Genomic DNA, 19,125 nt, shown 5'->3' on the forward strand with positions numbered 1-19,125 from the left:
TCAGTAGACAGGGAACCTACAGGTTTGCCTATTCTACACTGTGAAGCAGCGCGGTTAACTTTGCATGCAAACTACATACCCAAATTTTGTATCCAACAACACACGTTACAGATCCCCATACAGCCTGCTACATCTGCCCGGGAGCTAAGTGCGTTGTCACTGTATCTATGACCCTGCTGACTGCTGGGACTTCACGGTGGTCCCCTCTAAGTCCTGAAAACAATGGTCACACTGTTTCCATGCTGTTGATGTCTTGGAGGACAGTGGTGACACCTTAGGCAGCTTTTGTCCTTGACACATTTTTAACCACAGTCAAAAACCACTTCAAAGATGACTCAACCTGCAATACAAGGGTTTTATCAAGCCCTTGTTTGGTATGACACAGTTAGCTACGAAGAAACCATGGCTGGAAGTAGGGGGCACTGTCCCAGAATGTGTCACCTCTTCCCACCTCTTAAAGTTAGTGTCGGCAGGAGGTTGTCCACTATTGTCAGCTGTTCAAACCACTGTTCAAAACAGTAATTGGATTTCAAAATAACTTTTTCTTCCTATAGTATCTCAAAGGAGTTTTAAATCGAAAGCAACTGGACTTGTCTAGGAAGACGTTTCACCTCTCATCCAAGAGGCTTCATCAGTTCTTTCTCGCACCTGACCAGGCTGGGACTGGTCCCAGTTTGCCCCACACAGCATTACCTTCTGTTTGATGACAACCTCACAATACCTCTTCTCAAATGTCTTAACAGAACAGCTTTGAGTGCGAAGCATGTGCGAACTACAGCTTCTGCATTGTTTGCCATAAAGTTGAGAGCCACGGGAGACCATACATTCACCTGCGAAGGTTCATCTCATTCACCTGATTCATGTCACCTGAATGGTTTCATGTGACTTGAATGTTTCAAAACAGAGACAGGACTGAAAAATACACAGTGATAGTTACTTGAAATGTACAGCGTGACATCACATGTGATGTCTTTGAAGTTCAATTGGGTTTAAAGTGAGCTTTGAATAGGGACAGCAAGTAGTGAAGGTGATCATTAATTCAACTTTGAACAGGAAGGAGATTTTTTTTTCATTACGCAACTGTATGCAGAGGGATCCTCACTCGACTACCGGTAGTGGCTGCAGGATGCTTTTGTATTTAAAGAGCTATATTTCTGGCGATGTTTCAAAACCAGAGAAAAAATAAATTCACTGTAGTATGCCTCTCCAACAGAGTAGATCAGTAGTTTTTCTTATTCTTTATTTTGTAGTTTTATTCCAAAAGGAATGAGCATCATTCAAAAGGAAGCAAGGGCCTTTTGTGAGGAGTGGAAGTGGCTTGTTTATAAACAGTTTTGTATTCAGAAAAATACTTTTCCTTACTTTTTCCTCCACTAAATCTCTTTGTCCTGAGGGTTAGCTGGAGCGAGGCAGTGGTTTGTTAACAGAGAAGCTGTGGACTCCTGAAGGGAGACACAGTCCGTCCTTGACCTGTTCAGAATGATGTGTTCTGAGGAGGGAACTGATCTACTTGGGACGGATTTCAGGAGAGACAGACAGACAGCGACAGACACAGTGCCTCGGTGGCCCACTGCATCTTGGGAACTGTCAAAGGAGATAGAGAGAAAGCCTCTGGAAAGCTGCCGACCTGTGACCCCTATCTCTCTCACTGACAGTTAGGATTTGGTTTATGCATTTGTGCACACATCATCGTCACACATACACACACCCACTCGCTGACACACGTAAGTATGTACGTATGCACGCACGCACACACGCACTCAACCTTTATTTGCACTTACGTACAAGGATTTTTGAATGTTATTTCCTCTGCGCTTGATCTTAATGTGTATTTAAATGGATTTATGGAAATGAATAACACTGTTGTGGCATCGTTTATGCATTGGGAAGGAAAAAAAATGCTAGTTTGTCAAATCAGCCAGACTCCAAAGCATCCCTCGCCAGCAATATCCAGTGAGTGAAAGGAGCAAAAGGAGCCTATTGGCTATACAAACAGCTCAGTGTGCAATGACAAAAAAAAATCCATGTGTTTATTTTCCATACATGTAGTTTGGGTCTGCTCCAGCCCTGGTAATGGAAAGGATGTGCTGTGTGTATATATTAGTATCTGCTTTGTGTATATGTGCTCTATTATTGTTTGACTATAACCATGGCACTGTTCTTTTATGATGATAAATTGCACTCCCGAGGAATTCCTGCATTATGTTACATGTACATATACATATACTCACACAGCCCAAGATAGTGCCACTCCCTGAAAACAACATACTCGAGTAAAGCTGCTGCAGTATGTATACACAAAAAAATGCAAGCAAATGACTTTCTGTATTAATAGTATCAAAACAGCCTTTTTAAATGAGCTTTTTAACTTCATTTAGCATCACCATTAAATTAATTATAAGTCATTTGAGAACAAATTAATGTAAGGATGAACGAGAATTGATGTGGAGTTTGTGTTTCTTTGTTTTTCTCTAAGTGAAAATGAAGTCATTCCATTACACCACCATGCACTGCCATTTGCTGATTTGATTTTACAACACTAAATGTGCATTCTTTCCTATTAGTGGGCCGGTTTATCAGCTTGAGTGATGTTATTCATGTAGTCTTCACAGCTTGCATAATGAACAGTGTGTGCAGTGCAAATCTCTACATGGCGCATAAGGTTTGCAGCATTTTACATAAACCGTGACATTTGATGTTGGTGTGGCTGATTTGTCTTAGCTTACATGCATGTATGCTCTATTTCTTTAATATGATAATCACTGAGTGTGTGACAGCGGCACATGCATGACAGATAGATGTTCATAGAAAGAGCTAATCACTTAATGATGAGGGCAGTCATGGCTGTGGTGATGACTTAAATCTTAAGTTACAGGGCTCTGCAGCACGAGAGTCATGCTGAGGTGCAGATGAATGAGAAAACAGCAAGTCAAGTCAATTTTTATTCATACAGCACCAAATCACAACAGACGTTATCTCAGGGCACTTTTCTTACAGAGCAGGACGAGGCCCTGTTCTTTATAATATTAGTTATAATATAGGTCGACGCCTCTTTGACCTGCGGAGGTCAGAGTTAACTTAACTTACTCTCACTGACACAGCAGAGTAATTATCTGACAGACAGGCACCCTGATGTAACATCCTCCGCTAACACAAACAGTATTGACACTCTGGCCTCCCCCCTGTGCTGAAATACTGTACGGCTCGTGTGTTTGTATTGAGCGTCGACTCCCTGTATCTGTCTGTTCTTATCATGTCACATCTCGGGATGACTAAGACAGCACTGTGTTTCTATTTCTGTACACTTGCACACATTAGCATCAGTGCATTGTGTGCTCCTCTGTCTCTCTCTGTCATCCTTTGCAAAGCGTGTTTGGATGAGTAATGACACGTTTGATATTCGCAGAATACTCTCAGTTGCATAAAGATCTCAGGTTTAATATGTCAGTGTATGACAGGCAGTATTAGCGCTGGATATCTGTGGCTTTGTGACGGAAGGATGACACTGCACGTTGTGTATACATCAAACGAGGACTCTACAGCAACCAACCTATGTTAGCACTGCTTTATGTAACGGGAGGAATTGAATCTAACGACTTAAAACACTCCTCAGTTAATCTGATAAACATTTCATAATGATCAGGTGACTCCATTGAACATAAGCACTTGGTAACATCCATCTCATCCCCCGCACACCCTTGAGATGAAAGCCTCCCAACACTCATTCGCAGGGGCACATATGTTGCCGAGTCTGACACAGATGTGTCGACTCCTGCACACAACAGGTAGACCCGGTTCATGCACGACTTGGCCTGCATGCTTGGTTTGCTCTGTGCTAACAATAGCATCTGATACATGCTGCTTAGAAAGCAATGTGTGAACTGCTGTAATCATCTCAGTCCTGGGCTGACCTTTCAGCACGCCACTGATTGTGTTAATTAAAAAAAGAAGTTATTAGATATGTTTGCTTGTAATGGCCACGGTAAGCATCATATTGGCTCTTTAGGAGGAGGAATTTTGCTGCCCGTCCTTCTCTAAAGGGTTTCTCTGTGTGTGATTAAGTGTCGCCTGATGGCCCTTCAACTGATTTAAAGGCCTTGCTCCAGTCAGGTCAGGTGCTCTTAGACCACATCTGCTGCTCTCTCTCCGTTTTTCCTCCAGCCCTCCAAAAAATCATCTCATCAGCTCAGGGCACTGTGGTTGTAGTCTTAAGTGAAAAACATAGACTACTCTTGTTCTTTTATACTCTTTTCCTCTCCAAGGGGCTGTTACACCCAAGACCAATTTCTCCTCCTCCCACTGATCACTTAGTTTGGAGGAGAAAAGTCAGCCACACTTTCCAACACATTTCTCCCTATTTTTGGGGTTTTTTCCTTTTTGCTTTTTAGACAACTCTCCATGGCTTTACTTTATGTTTTTTTTTTAACCTTAAAAAGAAACACAGGAAAACAGAGAAATGTAGATGCAAATGGGGAAATGTGCTCAAAGCATCACATGTGTCAGAGACTTGTGCAATCCTTTGGCTCTTAAATGGAAACAAAGACAAGCTGTTTTTGGCTTTCTGTCAAGAAGACATCTCACTAACAAGAACAAGAGTCAGAACACAACAGGAAATTGAAAAAAAACCCCAAAAAACAAAACAACTATTTAAAGAGGTTGTGGACTTTCTCATTTTGTAGCCGACGCACTACAATCATCTGGTTAAAGCAGAGATGAGGTCTGTAACTGTGCTGAAATCAGCTGAAATTAGTTTAGGTCGTGGTCTCAGGTGTTTTCTTTTGTGCAGGCAGAAGGAATTTAGTGGTGAATGTTTTCCCTAAGGCTGTATGCATGGTCTCTGCTTCTCTGGCTTCTCACACTTGAGTTAGCCAATTTGTCAGGGAAAACGCTCTGAGCAAAGGGCAACCTGCCGAATTCCCAGTGTCATCCCAGTGGACCAGCTTTTAGACATTGATCGGAATGAAAGCAATTTATTGATGACAGCTGGATTTCTTCTTCAAGGTTTGAATGTGTGGCACGACGTGAAGCAGTGATGAGTCCTCCTCAGCTGTTATAGCTGTTATTTAACCTCACTGAATACTGAGGAAATGCTTTACTGTCAAACACTGGCTGCTCTCCTTGTGATAAACCCAAAGATCTTCTGTGCACTTTACAGTTTCACCACTTGGGGGCACAAATGAACAAGTAACTATTGATAAACCTGATAAAGGTGTAACCTCACTGCTGATGTCATTAACTATAGGTGCTGCATACTAACACAGCTTTTATAATGAAAACACAGTGCAAACTTTTAAAAAAATGTATGCACACATGATACTTTTATTTACCCTGATGTCAAGCTTTGCAGTGTAAGATCCCATTTGGTTTCTCTGCTGAAGTTTGCCACTGAGGACACGGTAAGTTGCTGTTGTCCTTGGCAAGCCGCCCTGATAGATTGCCTTATTAGGTGTAATTATGCAGATTGCACTGCTGATAATTATAAAAGTGTAAATACATTCAGCAGGAACATTCCTTTTCACCATTGCAAATGAGAAGGGAGCAGCGTTTCCATGCTGCTGACTTTTTAGCACCAGGTGGCTGGACCAAGTTATTGAGATTCTACAAGGTGAGAACAACACAGTTTCCTAATGTGTGCAGCATCTGTGCTGTACTTTAATGGCTTTTTACTGCTATTATAGGAACGGCAAACCAGATATAACAGAAAGATAACAGGTCTCCTCATCTGTCTTCAAGCCAGATGGCAGATTATATTCATCTTTCCAGTTGTGCTCATCATATAACGATAAAGTATCTGAGCCCTCACCTCTAATGCATTTGCAGTAAATGGATGAACCGAAATGTTGATCATTAATGTTCATTTTGGTTCCTGCTTTCCTCACAGTTTCTTCATGTGAACAGTCAAGTGAAAAAGAAAACGGAGAAGGACACATTATCCTCTGTGTCACGCCGTCTAAGTAGGCTTTCTTTGGGCATGAAATACTGTGTATTCCCTGTAAACTGTAAAGATCGGCTCAGCAGTGCTTATAGTTTTTTTTTTTTTTTTCTCCTCCAGCTTAGTACACTGCGTTTCGAAGGGGAGGGATGTTGAATGGCCAGTGCAAACAGAAGCAGGCACACTGCAGCTGAGCCTTGTGCTCCCCAGTCCTGAACTTTGAACACTGAGCACACTTCCCAGCTGAACCAGATTGTGTTTATCAGCAGGGCTTTTATTTCCACATGTTCTCTACATTCCCGTAACCCGGGCTGCACACCGAGTGTGCAATCAGCATTCCCTCTCTTGTGAGAAATGGTCTTTTATTAGCAGGCGAGGCAGACTTGCCCAGATTCAGCACCCTCCCTGTGGACAGTGCTCAACTGCCAGCTCTGGCAGTGTGCATGCTTTGTTTATGTGTGTGTGAGTGTGAGTGCATGTGTGTGTGTGTATGTGTGTATGTGTGTTTGTTCATATGTTCGTGAGAGAGAGAGAGAGAAAGAGAGAGAATTGCCTACAGTATGTGAGCTGCAGCATCATCACTCGTCTAAAATCTTGCTAACGACAGACTGCAGAGTCCGGTAGGTTGAGAACCTATAGATACAGTTTCTCTGGGCGATGGAGAGGCAAGGATTGGGTTGGACAGCTTGGCTCCAGTTTTTTATATCCACAGGACGATTATCACAAAACTTCCCTAAATTTAGAAGACAGAAGAAGAAAAAGAGAGACAGGGAGAGGAAGAATAAAGGAATCTGGAGAGATAAGATGATAAAAGTAGAAACAGAAATGAATTTCGCCCGTCCTGCATCCTCATTTGCTTCCTTTCTTCTTTTTACTGCTCATGAATGTCCTCACAGGAGAGTGGAATGGAAAGGGGCTGAACAGGCAGAGCAGAGAGACACTGTGAAAGGAATCAGGGCTGGGGGACATAGCTTCAATTCCTGCTATTCTGCCTAAATAGGATCTTCCTCTGCAATGCACTCAGGCACCAGTGATTCGCTCTGTGAATGCTGCCCATTTGCATAGCCACTCTCCCCCCTGCTTCCTGGCTGGCTGTTGAGGCTCCCCCTCCCTCTGTCCTCCTCCTCCTCCTCCTCCTCCTCCTCCTCCTCTCTCTCTCTCTCTCTCTCTCCTCTTCCTCTTGCGCACATCTTCTGGAACGGCGCTGCCGATGCTGCTGCTGCCTGTGTGTGAGTGTGTGCTGCTGCCCAGGGCTCTGCTCTCTCAGGTACTGTCGGTGCTATCGCTCGGTCTCACTGAGAGCAGAGATCTGTAGATGGGGAGTGGGTGCGCTACTTGGCACAACTTACAGGTGCAATTACGCCGTCTCCCGCGCGCTGCTGCAGCTGTCCGACACATGCAAATGAGACTCGGATTTAACTATGGTCCCATTCCTCTGGACATCCTTTGAGACCGCTGGAGGAGGAAAAGGAGGGAAACTCAGAATGTCTGTCTTGGTTTTCTGAAGAAATTCACTTTGCACAGGTGCTATCAGTCTCCTCTGAAGTTGGCTTTCTTCTTTTCCTGGCAATTGTAATTTTTTTTTTTTTTTTTTTTTTGGAATATTAACAGTTCTTGGTGGGAAGATGTTTCTAATTTTGTGAGGGTTTAACAGAAGGAGAAAGAGAGAAACACAGAGAACAAGGGAACTAGGGGAATTGGAGCAAGCTGGGATTTCTCCATTGCTGTTTGAGGTTGCCCTAATTTCTTGAGTGAATGTTTTTGATTGGTTTTTTATGATGATTTATGATACCTCTTTACCTCTCTGGGTGCTGCTACGGATTTCCTAACTCAGTGGAGAACAGCAAGAGGCTCTTTTTTTTTTTTTTTTCCCCACAACCGACATTTTGTGTGTTGTCCCTTTTGCTGTTTTTTAAAAATTTCTCTGTGGATCTGTGCGAGTGTCTCTGGGCATAGTGAGATTTGGCGAGGTGAGGAGTATGGGGCTGTGAGGCTCACTTCAAGTTCCACCTTGGTCTGAAGCCTCATCTGGGCACTCAGGGAAGATGTTCGAAGGCTGGAGGTCACACTTTTCTCCCCTGAGGCCCCTAGCAGAGCCCCTAAACTGGAATTCAGCTTCACTCACCCACCTGGCCTTGTGGATCACTGCTCTGGCCCTGGGCTTTGTGGCAGGGTCAGAACCAGGTGCTGTGGAGGGTCTCCACCACATTCATCTCTCCCATGGAAACAAGCGTCACCATATTGTGCCTATTGCTATCCACAGATCACCTGCATCCCTAAGAGCAGGGCACAGTAAGTATTTCTTTGTCTCACCATCAGTACACACTCTGCCATCAGAAACTTCTTGATCTGATTTTTTTTTTTTTTAGATTTCATCACTGATGTCAACTTTTCTAAATGTTACTGCTGATTCAATCTTGGAACATCACCTGATCTTGTTTTCTTTTTTCTGTATTTAAGAATGCCCTTCCCAAGACACACACACACACACGCGCGCGCGCGCACACACATACACACGGCTCTGTAAGACACAGCGAGTCGAGCTTAAAGATCCGTCCCCTCTTTTTCCTTCTCAGCAAAGTGCCCTCTGTCTCCGTGTCTGAGATTAGCCATATCCCTATCTCCAGATGCTCCACTGTGTCCAGATTAGACAGGATTAGAACGCTGTGGCGCTCCATGTTGCCCCTGGGTGTTTGAAAGAGACAAAGATGTGTTGCCTCCGGCTCCGTAGGGCGTTGAGCCGCTCCTGGCCCCTGCCCAGCGTGGAGTGTAGATGAGGCCTCTTTACCCTGTGTGGCAGGAAGGTTCATGACACAGGCATTAAGAGTGAGGACGGGCAAGAAAAGAGGGAGAGTCTCAACTATGAGGAATTATATAACCTTACCCCAAGTATTCACGGTAGACTGCAGCATTCTTGCCTCAATACAGTATGTGTGACTGATTTTAGACATACTGCAGTTTTTTGGTTGGTTTGGGTTTTTTTTCCCCACTTTTTTTGGCACTTGTCTCCACATTTTTCACTGTGTGAATTCCACTTGAAGTTCGGAGTGACGCAGATGATTAAGACTGAAGCTGCATGACAAATAAAACCCCACCATACTTCTTTTCTTTAGTCATCATACTACCCAGTTATTTTTGAATGACGTAACCACCACTGGTTTAACACTGACGTAATGCTGAGGTAGCCTCGGTTCCAGTGAGTAGATAGTGCTTGTAGAACAATGTACAACAAATCGCTCCTGCAATGTTCAGGATTCTCTAATATTAAAGTTTAGCAGTTGCTGAGCGAGCGATAACAGGGTTACAGAGCAGCAGTGGCATTTTGAGGATGTTTTTATTGGACACAGGAGCTGCTCAGAGACAAGGCTGGGGCCTGGATCACTGGGCAGAGTTAGACCTGGAGGTACAAGGGAGTCAGTGCTCCTCAGTGATGATGAGGAGGATGGGAGGTTTGCCGGCCTACTGAGACAACAAGAGAGGCAATTAGGCCACTCTGCCGTGACCTGTCTGCAGCCGACAACACTTGCCTCCTGCTCTCCCCAAGGCCCCAGAGGGCATGTGGTCCTCTCAGGCAGATTCCATGACTTAATATCGCAGTTATCATGCCTGCTCCTCCGTGCCGTTATTACCATAGAGAGAGAGAAAGAAAGCTCGCAGGGGCCCAAAGAAAAAGCTTTCACAGAAACGTGATTAAATTTTTTGTTGATCAGTGCATGGAGGGTGCATAAATGCAAAATGGGAGACATGCTGTTCAACATGGTACCTGGCTCCGGGACAAAGCCTGCTGCTGTAAACCCCCAGTGCTGATGTCTTAGCTGTGCTGCATTTGGTTTAATTTTCATGGGGCTCGGTCCTTACATGGGGTGTCTGTTCTCTGCAGCAATTAAACATGTACAGCTCCATGTTGCCAGTCTAACTTGTGAATACAAGAGCCAAAGCCCCTCAGGTTCCATTCAATATTTTTCAACAGCATAATTCTTTTGCTTTATATTTGTAATATCTATGTATTAAAGAACAGAAACAAACCTTATCTTATCTTCAGTTCCTCTCATTCTCCTTGTCTGTCTGCCCCCACCCCTCTGTCTCTCTCTGTCTCTCTCTGTCTCTCTCTGTCTCTCTCTCTCTCTCTCTCTCTCTCTCTCTCGTAGATTTTGGTGTCACCGTCAATGTTAAAATCTAATCCTATTTGCTATACTTATGTAACTGTACCTGCCTTTCCCCATTATTGCTGCAGTGCATTTTATATTGTCTCAAGTGATTAGACCAAACAAAGCTAATAGAGTGCTGACAGTTAGTTCTATATGCAAATTGCCTCCATCCGTATTTCATAGAAATGCACTTTTTCACTTAGCATGTAGCTAAATTTAGTAACTCTGGCCGTCTGGATGCTCTTCTGTCCATCCATTATTTCCTCTCCACCATTTGAGCATAAAATTCATGTCAGTGATTACAGTGCAGAACACATACTGCTCTCCCCACATATCAGCATCCTGTAAGAGATCTTTTGTTCCCCTTTGTGTTGAACTTGTGTATCTGTCATTGATTTATGTGGAAAGAAGAAGAAAATTACCATGGTCAGGATGTATGAAATTGAGTTGGAGTGTGATGCATTGTTTGTTTAGGGCTAGCAGTAATGAGGTTCAGACAGTATCAACTCTGAGTAGCAGACATACCATTCATCATGAATAGACTCCCAGAGGTGAGAGTCTTCTTTCCTGGATATAATACTCGATATGCTGGATAACTAGGTTATCATATTTTCCTCCATACCTGTTCTTATTCATTGAGACCGGAGAGATGAGATGGTCCGATCAATAGGAGAAGTGTTTTACAGTTTCAACAACGAATCTTTTTCAGTGGTTAATGAGAAAGTGGACTTTCTCATGACCTCCCTCCCTCCTTCACCCCCCAAAACACCTGCTCCATCAAGTACTGCGTAGATGGCTTTTGTATTTCAAACCTGTGGTTTGATCAAAGTTGGCTAAGCAATTTAAGTGATTATAATCCATTTTAAAGCTCTGCACCTTCAGAGCTAATGGTTGAATGGATTAGAGACAGTGCTCGTCTGTGCTGACACTGCTGCAGAGAACAGATGAGAAGAGAAAGACAGAGGGAAGAAATAAATGAAGAAAGAATGAAGATGAACAAAGAGAGAGAGAAAGAAGTAAAAGTAAAAGAAAGAGAGAGAGAGAGAGGAGGGAGAAAGTGGATGGTCTCTGATGTTGCCTTGCTACCGGTGTGTTGTGGGCTTGTATAATATAATTACTCCCATGTCTCTGAGCTGATGTCATTCTGCGATAGTGTGAGGATGACAGTATCTCTGCTTCTGTGAGGCGGCAGTGATGATAGCTGCCCTGATAAGGATCTGAGTACATGTTCCTCTGCTCTAGAGGGAGCACAGGCAGTTATTGACCCACGAATGAGAGAGTCATCCCGTTCTCCTCCTCCTCTGATGTGCCAGAACACAAACACCCTCCTTTTATTTGTGTGTGCTTTAGGTCTTTTACCTATTTGCATCTTATGATTCTCTCTCACTCCCTACATTTTTCTCCTCTTCTCTTCTCTTCCTTCCTTCCTTCCTCCTTCCCTCCTTCCCTCTCTGCACTTCATTTATTCCCGACCACTCAGCGTAACCCACCCGTCCCCCCATCTCCCTCGTTTGGTCTACAGAGCCCATCCAAGCAGACAGAGTGGGCAGGCTTTTGCGCCTGCAGTGGTGTGTGTGGTTTCGGTGGTGACCAGGCTATGGTTGGCATGAAGGGAAATGAGACCTGACTGTGCGTGCGGTGGGCAGCGAGGGGGTCAGCTGAGTAATGTGTCCGGTTTCGGATTAGAGACTTGGAAGATAGAGAGGGAGAGAGAGAAGAAGGGCCCCCTCCTTTGACTCAAGGGGATGTCTGCGCCCCTCACAAGCATAGGTCCTGGATGAGTTTGAGTCAGGGAGCTCTTTACCCATAAGGCACTCAGTGAATCATCATCAAAAGCATCTTCTTTCCTCCTCTCTCCCCCTTTCTTGTTCATACATTCTGTCTGTCTGTTTACACCTCTGGGTCTCTTTTTTAAAGGTAATATAAGAAAAAAAAATACTTCAAATGACATGTTGTCTAGTTGATTTTCATTGCTTGTGTTACATCTGTGTGACATCTAACAAGTGTGATAGAGAAAACTCAACATTTTGCACAGAAATTGGAAAAACAACTATCACACAGTAATTTTAACTTTGCCAGGGTGCAATGGAAGGGATTTTTTTAACGGCAGGATACACTGCAGATCGAGAAATGAAGAAGAAAATAGCAGAAAAACATTGTGTAATCATAGTCAAATGAGGCCAGTGGAATTTAGACATGGCAGAGATGACAAATTCATGTGTAATAATATGGTAATGAGAGGAATAAGGGAGCGATATTATGTAAAGGAAAATAGGGTGGGTAAAAGAGGATTGTTTCCTTATTAACTGTTAAAATGTTTGAGCCACAGCTGAGCTTGTGTATACTAACACTAACTATAACTGTCAATTCTGATGGAGAAAGGGACAAAAAATAGATACATTGAAATGAATCAAGTGGAGATAAGAATGAAAAAGCCCACTTCTTAAAAAAAATGTTTTATCATCTAATCTTCTAATTCAGTCACCCTGGAGAAGCCTCATTCTCTGTCATCACAATGAGGCAGCATTTATCTCTGCGCCAGTCATGCCTATATATATATAACACATATACACACACACTCATGCAATTGTCACAAATGCAAGTGCACTGCACACACAAAGCGCAACACTCTCCCAAATCATCTTTCATCTCTTTGATCACTTTGAATCATTGTCACGACTGATGAGTGTGAACGTAGATAGTTGGAGCAAAATGCTAATTTGCACATGAGAAAGGTTCAGTTAATATAGTGAGATGTATAATTGGCTGTGATTTGAAATCATAAAGGAATATGTGCACCTGGAAGGTATTAAAAAACATAATTGCCCGGCAGTTTCTGACTGTACAGTGATAACACCCTCAGTGATGGACTAATTGGTTCTGGGAAAGGTCAAAGGACAAGCAACAGAAGATGGAGGCCTTTCCAGCTTGATAACCCCCAACCACAGGGGAGGCTGCAGAGGATGGGTTTCTGTGGCAGCCAGTCTGCAGAGGACAAAAATGTGTGATTGCTATTGATCATCTGATCAATCTCGAGCCTTTACTTAAATTTCACATGACTGTTTTAGGAAGAGAGAGAGAGAGAAAAAAATCCATCCTCAAGCTTCTCTGTGGGGGCGGTTTTGATTGACAGCATTATAATTATTCTTAGCTTACAAATCATCGCCTAACAACTTTAATATCATGTATGTTTCCTTAATGATAGTCTCAAAGTCTCACAATAGCCCTCAATGAGAAACAAACATGTCATAACTTCTTCTTTTTTTTCTTTTTTTTTTTTTTTTTTGCCATTCACAATTGCTCACCTGCAGCAGAGTGGCAACAGAAAGAAAGCTGCCCCCTAATCCACTCTAATAGGATTGTGTGGGAATTCACCTTCCTCATTGCTCCTTCCATCTCTTAGAGCCTCAGGCCTGCTGGCAAGGGCTGATAAAAACACGCCTGCCTGAACACCTAAGTACAAGCTAATATTAGCATATATTTTGCAACATAGTGTAGAAATACAATGCATACCCACGCACATTTCTTTTTTTTGCCCCTGTGTTATATATTTATTTGTTGGTAGATACATGGCATCGGTGTGAGATCGAGGACAGCTCTCTCATAGTGCTCCTACACTGCCTGTTGATAAGAGCTGTGTATAAAGCCAGTAGTTGTGCTGCACAACAAGCGCTCCCTCTCATACACCTCAGCACACGCACATGCAATGTTTATTTTCTGGTGATCTTTTTCCTCTTGATTCATTTCATTGTATCATTTCCATAAGATATGCAGCTAATTAAATAATATCTCGCCACTTAGTAGAGGCTTACTTACAAAGTGAGGCTACTCAGCAATAGGCAAAGCAGATGTTTAATCCAGCAATTAGGGCCAAGGCGCGCTCGCTGTCTCCTGGGTACGGCTTACAAAAGGAGTAAACAGTGAAAATAAAGCAGTGTCATGCAGGGACGTGATGAAAATTAGCACGTTAGCAAAAGGAATGAACTTGTTTTGAGGTGGAAATTGTTAAATTAATCCACACGTTTTCTAATATATATGATTTTATATTGCGCGTCAGGATTTACGTAAAATGAAGAGCATGAATGCAGCACAGTGTATTGTATGTACCAAACTAAATGTGTTAAACAGTGCCTGCTGGTTTCTGGAGTGTTGTTTATGCTCCACTTTCCTGCTACCTGCTGCACATGTACATCGCCTGGAGCTAAACGGTGATTTGTTAAAGAAGGACAGTGGAGAGGGTTTTACCTGATATTTTCCCGTAATTAAGAGGCAGAGATGTGGCTGTATTCAATCATTTCCAGAAAAAAAGCCATCCTGCAGCACAACCATTTTGTAATTGTACCGGCCCAGCGTAGACTCCTATATCATTTGCTTTTAAGAATAGTGCTAATGAAAGGGTGTGCTCAGTAAAGCGCAGTGGCTCTGTCTGATCCTAAAGCAGCTTCTTTGTGAGAGCAGTGTTTGTGCTGATGCAGGTTGGGCTGCATATGCTGATGGGCAGCCAGAGTTGTCTCTAGTCTCAGATCAGAGCACTGGCCCTGGACTCTGTTTTCTGCCTCACTTCCACTGTGTAATTATCCCCCACACTTGTCTTTTTCAGTAATTAGAACTGCAGTCATACTACACATCTGTTGGCTCCCTAATAGAGAAAACAACAGCTTCTAGAGACCATTTGGAGTGTGCGACGTTCGGTACATGCTAGCACACAGACACACCGCAACTAAATAATGCACTGATGTCTGATGGCATGTAATCAGTCAAACGGGCTTTTAACTGGGAATGAAAAAAGCCAACCGAGGATCAACTGATGCTTCATCTTCTCTAAGTCTAACTTTGATATGTGTTTTGCTGGCACGCAAAAGAAACACTGGATGCAGAAAAATCTAATCAACAAATTGCTGGCAAACAAAATGGCTGACCTGAACTGAGAGAAAGGGAGCATTGTATCTGAGGAGCAAATGAGGCAAGTGATGATGAGAGAGTAAATTAGAAGCTGTCGATACTGTGAGACACCTCTATCAGAGCCAAGGCTGCTGGCTGGGGAGGCAGATATGCAGCTGGTCGGGGTAACAAAGGGCCCGTTTGGTGTATTGCTCCATTAAGACACTGGGTCTTGTCAGCTCTGCCTGGATGGGCCATTCTGCTCCACAAGGCAGGGGCTCATGTATCACTTAGGGCTTAGGGGAAGTGAGCATGGCCGACGAGGGGGCAGAAGGGTGTGAGTGGCACTGGTCGACTGAGCATTCATGGCATAATGTTACCAGCCCAGGGGGCAGAACTTTACCTCAACCATGAATTGATGGTCCCCTGCCATGAAGAGCGAGGGTGGTTGGTATGGCTCCCCCGGGGCCCTGTCATGATGAGGTGAAGGCTTATCTCTTCAGAGCAGTGCGAGGATAGAATATGGTGAAGTACGATGCAGGGGCAGATTTCTCGATTCTCAGTTTCTGTCAAACTAGGTAGAAGCTGCAGGTATTCTCATTTTACGGCTGCTTGAGCTATATTTGGAGTCTATCCTAACACAATACGAACATGCTACATGTTTGTGGAATCCATGCTAGCCGTGACTTCACTGTATACGATAGGGCCCAAATCCACAATACTTGTTCTGTGTAAAAAAGTTGAAGTTCAGTTGAGGCCAATATGAAGCCTCAAGAAGGTGGAATTTGCTAAATCCAGTGGGTGTCTTCCAAAGTCACAATCTTCTTTTCTGTTTATTTGTGCTTTCTCCAACAGTGTTTTCTTGCTGATCTGCTGCAGAGAGATTTGTTGGAGGTGTTACACCAAATTCTGTCACCCATCAGTCTCTGTACTCTGTAAAGAATTTCAGCTTTATTGCCACTTCAGATGTTTTAATCATACTGTATCACATGCTGTATTGTGATAGGTGTTGCAAGAACCATATCTTGGTAGGTATATTGTCATAAAATAATGACAAAACCAAACGACAGAAGCCCAATGTGCCGACCGCATATTGCCAGGTGAGGCATCAGTGCTATCAGATATCAGAATCTCTTAATCTACTATTGGGTCATAATCCTTGATTAACTGCTGTCAAAATGAGTGGCCCTGTCTAAATACGGTGGAAGAACCACTTTTTGCAGTGCCAATCAAAATAAAGTGTCTGAGGAAGTGTGGTTAAAAAAAAAAAAAAAAAAAAAAAAAACATCTGCAGAAGCAACATAGCTGAAATTCCTAATATGGTCACAGAATTTGGTAAAAAAAAAAAAGTCACAACCCCTACCAGGAGATATCCACTTGATTTCTCTAATTCAGACTACTGATGTTCCATCTTATTGGTGATTATTGGTATAATACATGTGTATTGTCTTAAGAAAGACTTCAAATATACAGTGACAGTGATCTAATCTGTCTCTGCCATTGCCCGTTGCGGTATCTATAAAAGACTTTTTCTAATCAAGCCATTTTCTATCACAAATCCTTATCTCTCTCTCTCTGTTTCCCTTCCTCTCTTCTTCCCTCCTTCCGCTTTGATGTGGTCATTTTGTACTGTACTCGCCGTGAGGTCTGACTTAAGTGCTCCTATGTTTCTCTGTGTGTTTATTAGGTTTTGTTGTTCCTATGATTTTGGAGTCGGCATCTTATACCCTCTAATGGGGATGACCAATCATGGGGGCAAGCAGCAATGCCCCACTTTTAGTCTCCACTTAATTTAATTACATCAAATTAGCAAAGCAGAAAGGGGGGGGGGGGGTTAATCCTTTGCAGCTTATGAAGGCAGGTTGGACACTGTCAGCTGTCCTATGCAGAAATGCTGCTCTCGGATTGTCTTCATTAGAAAGAGCTTAAGGCTCGGAGGTCACTGGATTTTAAAACAATACTGTGGAAATGGGCCAATTACAATATTTGCCTCGTCTAGCCTAAAGACTAAGGGTGACCGCCTGCAGATTCTTCCTTTTTTTGTATGTAGTTGTGTTTTTTATCTCGCCTTAGTGCCTCTGATGATTTATCAAAACAATTTTAAGTGTCAAAAATGCTGTTACTTTGCTGATTATTATCAACAAAGCGTTACATTTGGCATAATTGTTGCTGATAATACTCAGCATTAAAATAGAGCATGCTGTGCTATCTTAGGTGTTCATGATATCTCAGTCTCAAACAGTGGATATAATTGAATACCCTATCGGCTGGTGGAAGATTAAGTCTCTGGGCAATGAAGTGTAAAAGTTTATATTGACTGTGCTGTATATATGCCAATATGCCCAGACTTATTAAGCCAACACAAAGTAAGCAGGCAGTCTGCGCTCTGGGTTGATTTAGCACCTCTGTCCACTCTGCTTTCTGCTGACTGCAAAGAGAATCGCTCAGCTCCAGCCTTCTGATAAAGACTGAAGGAAGGATTTATCACTTAAAAAACGAAGGAGAAAAAAAAGAGAAAGAAACGTTGAAGGAAGCAAAGCAGAATGTGGCAGAGTGTGCAGTATACAGTAGTTTATGTTATGGGTGCAGCTGTTGTATACTGGCTGGTGAAATTGCCCAGTTCCCCTCCTTTCTCACACAATAAACGTATTGGTTCTGCACAGTGCGATTGAAATGATGTATAAAATGGAAGAGATGCTCACGCAAAACTGCAATCCTATGTTGTTGAGGGAATCCGAGCCCCCTCACGTATAATGTAAGTGGCCACATAGAAAGTTTGTTTTGTTGTCATTTCTGTTCCATGTTGTGCAAGATTGTTCCAGCTTCAACCTGCGATGAAACCTTTCCTCATGCCTGCTGGTTCTCTTCTAACGGCCTATCCCATTATAAGAGAGGCAGTTGTTTGTGCTGAGGATTAAGACAAGTCAACAATCCATAGTCTTTTTAGTCTCCCAAAGGGCTGCTCACACACCGCTGAGGATAGAGAATGGCTTTTTCCACCAGCAAAGCTTGAGAGCGAGGTTTAAATTGTTGAAAGGACCTGGCCATACTGCAGAAGAACAATGAACAAATATAGAAATGGGCCGGGGGGGGGGGGGGGGGGGGGGGGGGGGGGGGCATAGGGATCTAGCTGTATCCACTATAACACGGTTTCTTGTTTTTATTGTCCAGCTGAATTTTCTTCATTTGTACCCACAGGACTGAGAACCAGCGGCTGTGCTCTAACTGCCCACTCCAAACAACTGGAAGCACAATTGGTCTCAACTCATATTTTCAGAGCCGTTGTTGTTCACTGCATTTAATTATCCTAACACAAAAAGGCTGCCAGTCAAAGGTGACAGGCAATTAATCACCTCGCATGTCAAAGCATTTGGCCACATCAGCTGCAAAAGTGACACTTGACTGGAGGGTCAATTTTTTTTTCCTGCAGGTATCTTTTTTCTTAAGGCAAGACACTACAGGTGAATTTTTTTGGATGTTTTCAGAAATGTTATTCTCAAATATGCAAATGAGGCATTATCTATTTAAATTTGCACCAATTTGCATACCTTTCCAAAGCAGAAATCTGAGCACTGGATGAAGCCAGATTCAAAGTTCATTTTGTCAACATATTAGAGTTAAAGGTTTTTACAGAGGGGCATTTAGATAGCTCTTCTTATCGCTCCCTAAATTAGAAAATACTGTCAACAGTCAAAATACTATGAATGATATCTGAACAAACCCCTCTGTAAAATCCTTGTATATGAATAAAACTCTAAAGTTTGGTTTATGTTAGAAAAAAATGTGTGGACATTTTCTTTTCAGTTGTTTTTGAAGGAACACATGTTACCGAAGCAAAATAGTGCAAAACCTCAACAATGACTAGGGCATGTTTTTACCTGTAGTGTCTCGCCCTCAAATTTTCATGAAACATCATAATTGCTTTAATCATGAAAATTATTCATAAAACACTTTAGAATAATTAATATGACTGATTTTTGGTCTTTTTTTTAAGCGTTGTGACTCATTTTTAATGACTAAGCCAAGACAAATATACACTCAAAATACTCCAATTAATTACAAGAGTAAGTTGGTTTTTGGAAAAGTACTGTACTGTAAACCCACCATAAAAGCACTGGAAAGACTGCAGAAGTCAACTCAGAACAAAAACTAAAAAAGATATTT

General features: G+C 42.7%; 1 protein-coding gene across 14 annotated transcripts in view; it reads left to right on the forward strand.

Annotated features, from left to right (window-relative positions):
* LOC139623071 (neurexin-1a-like) overlaps positions 1-19,125 on the forward strand; it is a 246,287-nt gene that overhangs the window by 136,858 nt on the left and 90,304 nt on the right. The window contains exon 1 of one of the 14 annotated variants that reach the window (XM_071480942.1): positions 6,774-8,224. The exons of 10 other annotated variants lie outside the window; for them this stretch is intronic. In XM_071480942.1, the coding sequence (XP_071337043.1) occupies positions 7,978-8,224 (247 nt within the window). In that variant the 5' untranslated portion in view covers positions 6,774-7,977. Of the gene's footprint in view, positions 1-6,773; positions 8,225-19,125 lie in introns of those variants that run through there. 3 more of the 14 variants (XM_071480941.1, XM_071480944.1, XM_071480943.1) reach the window with 3 other exon arrangements.

This window comes from Trachinotus anak, unplaced genomic scaffold, assembly GCF_046630095.1.
Source record: "Trachinotus anak isolate AG129_WGS33_773 ecotype Australia unplaced genomic scaffold, CSIRO_AGI_Tana_v1 ptg000007l, whole genome shotgun sequence".
Taxonomy (NCBI): domain Eukaryota; kingdom Metazoa; phylum Chordata; class Actinopteri; order Carangiformes; family Carangidae; genus Trachinotus; species Trachinotus anak.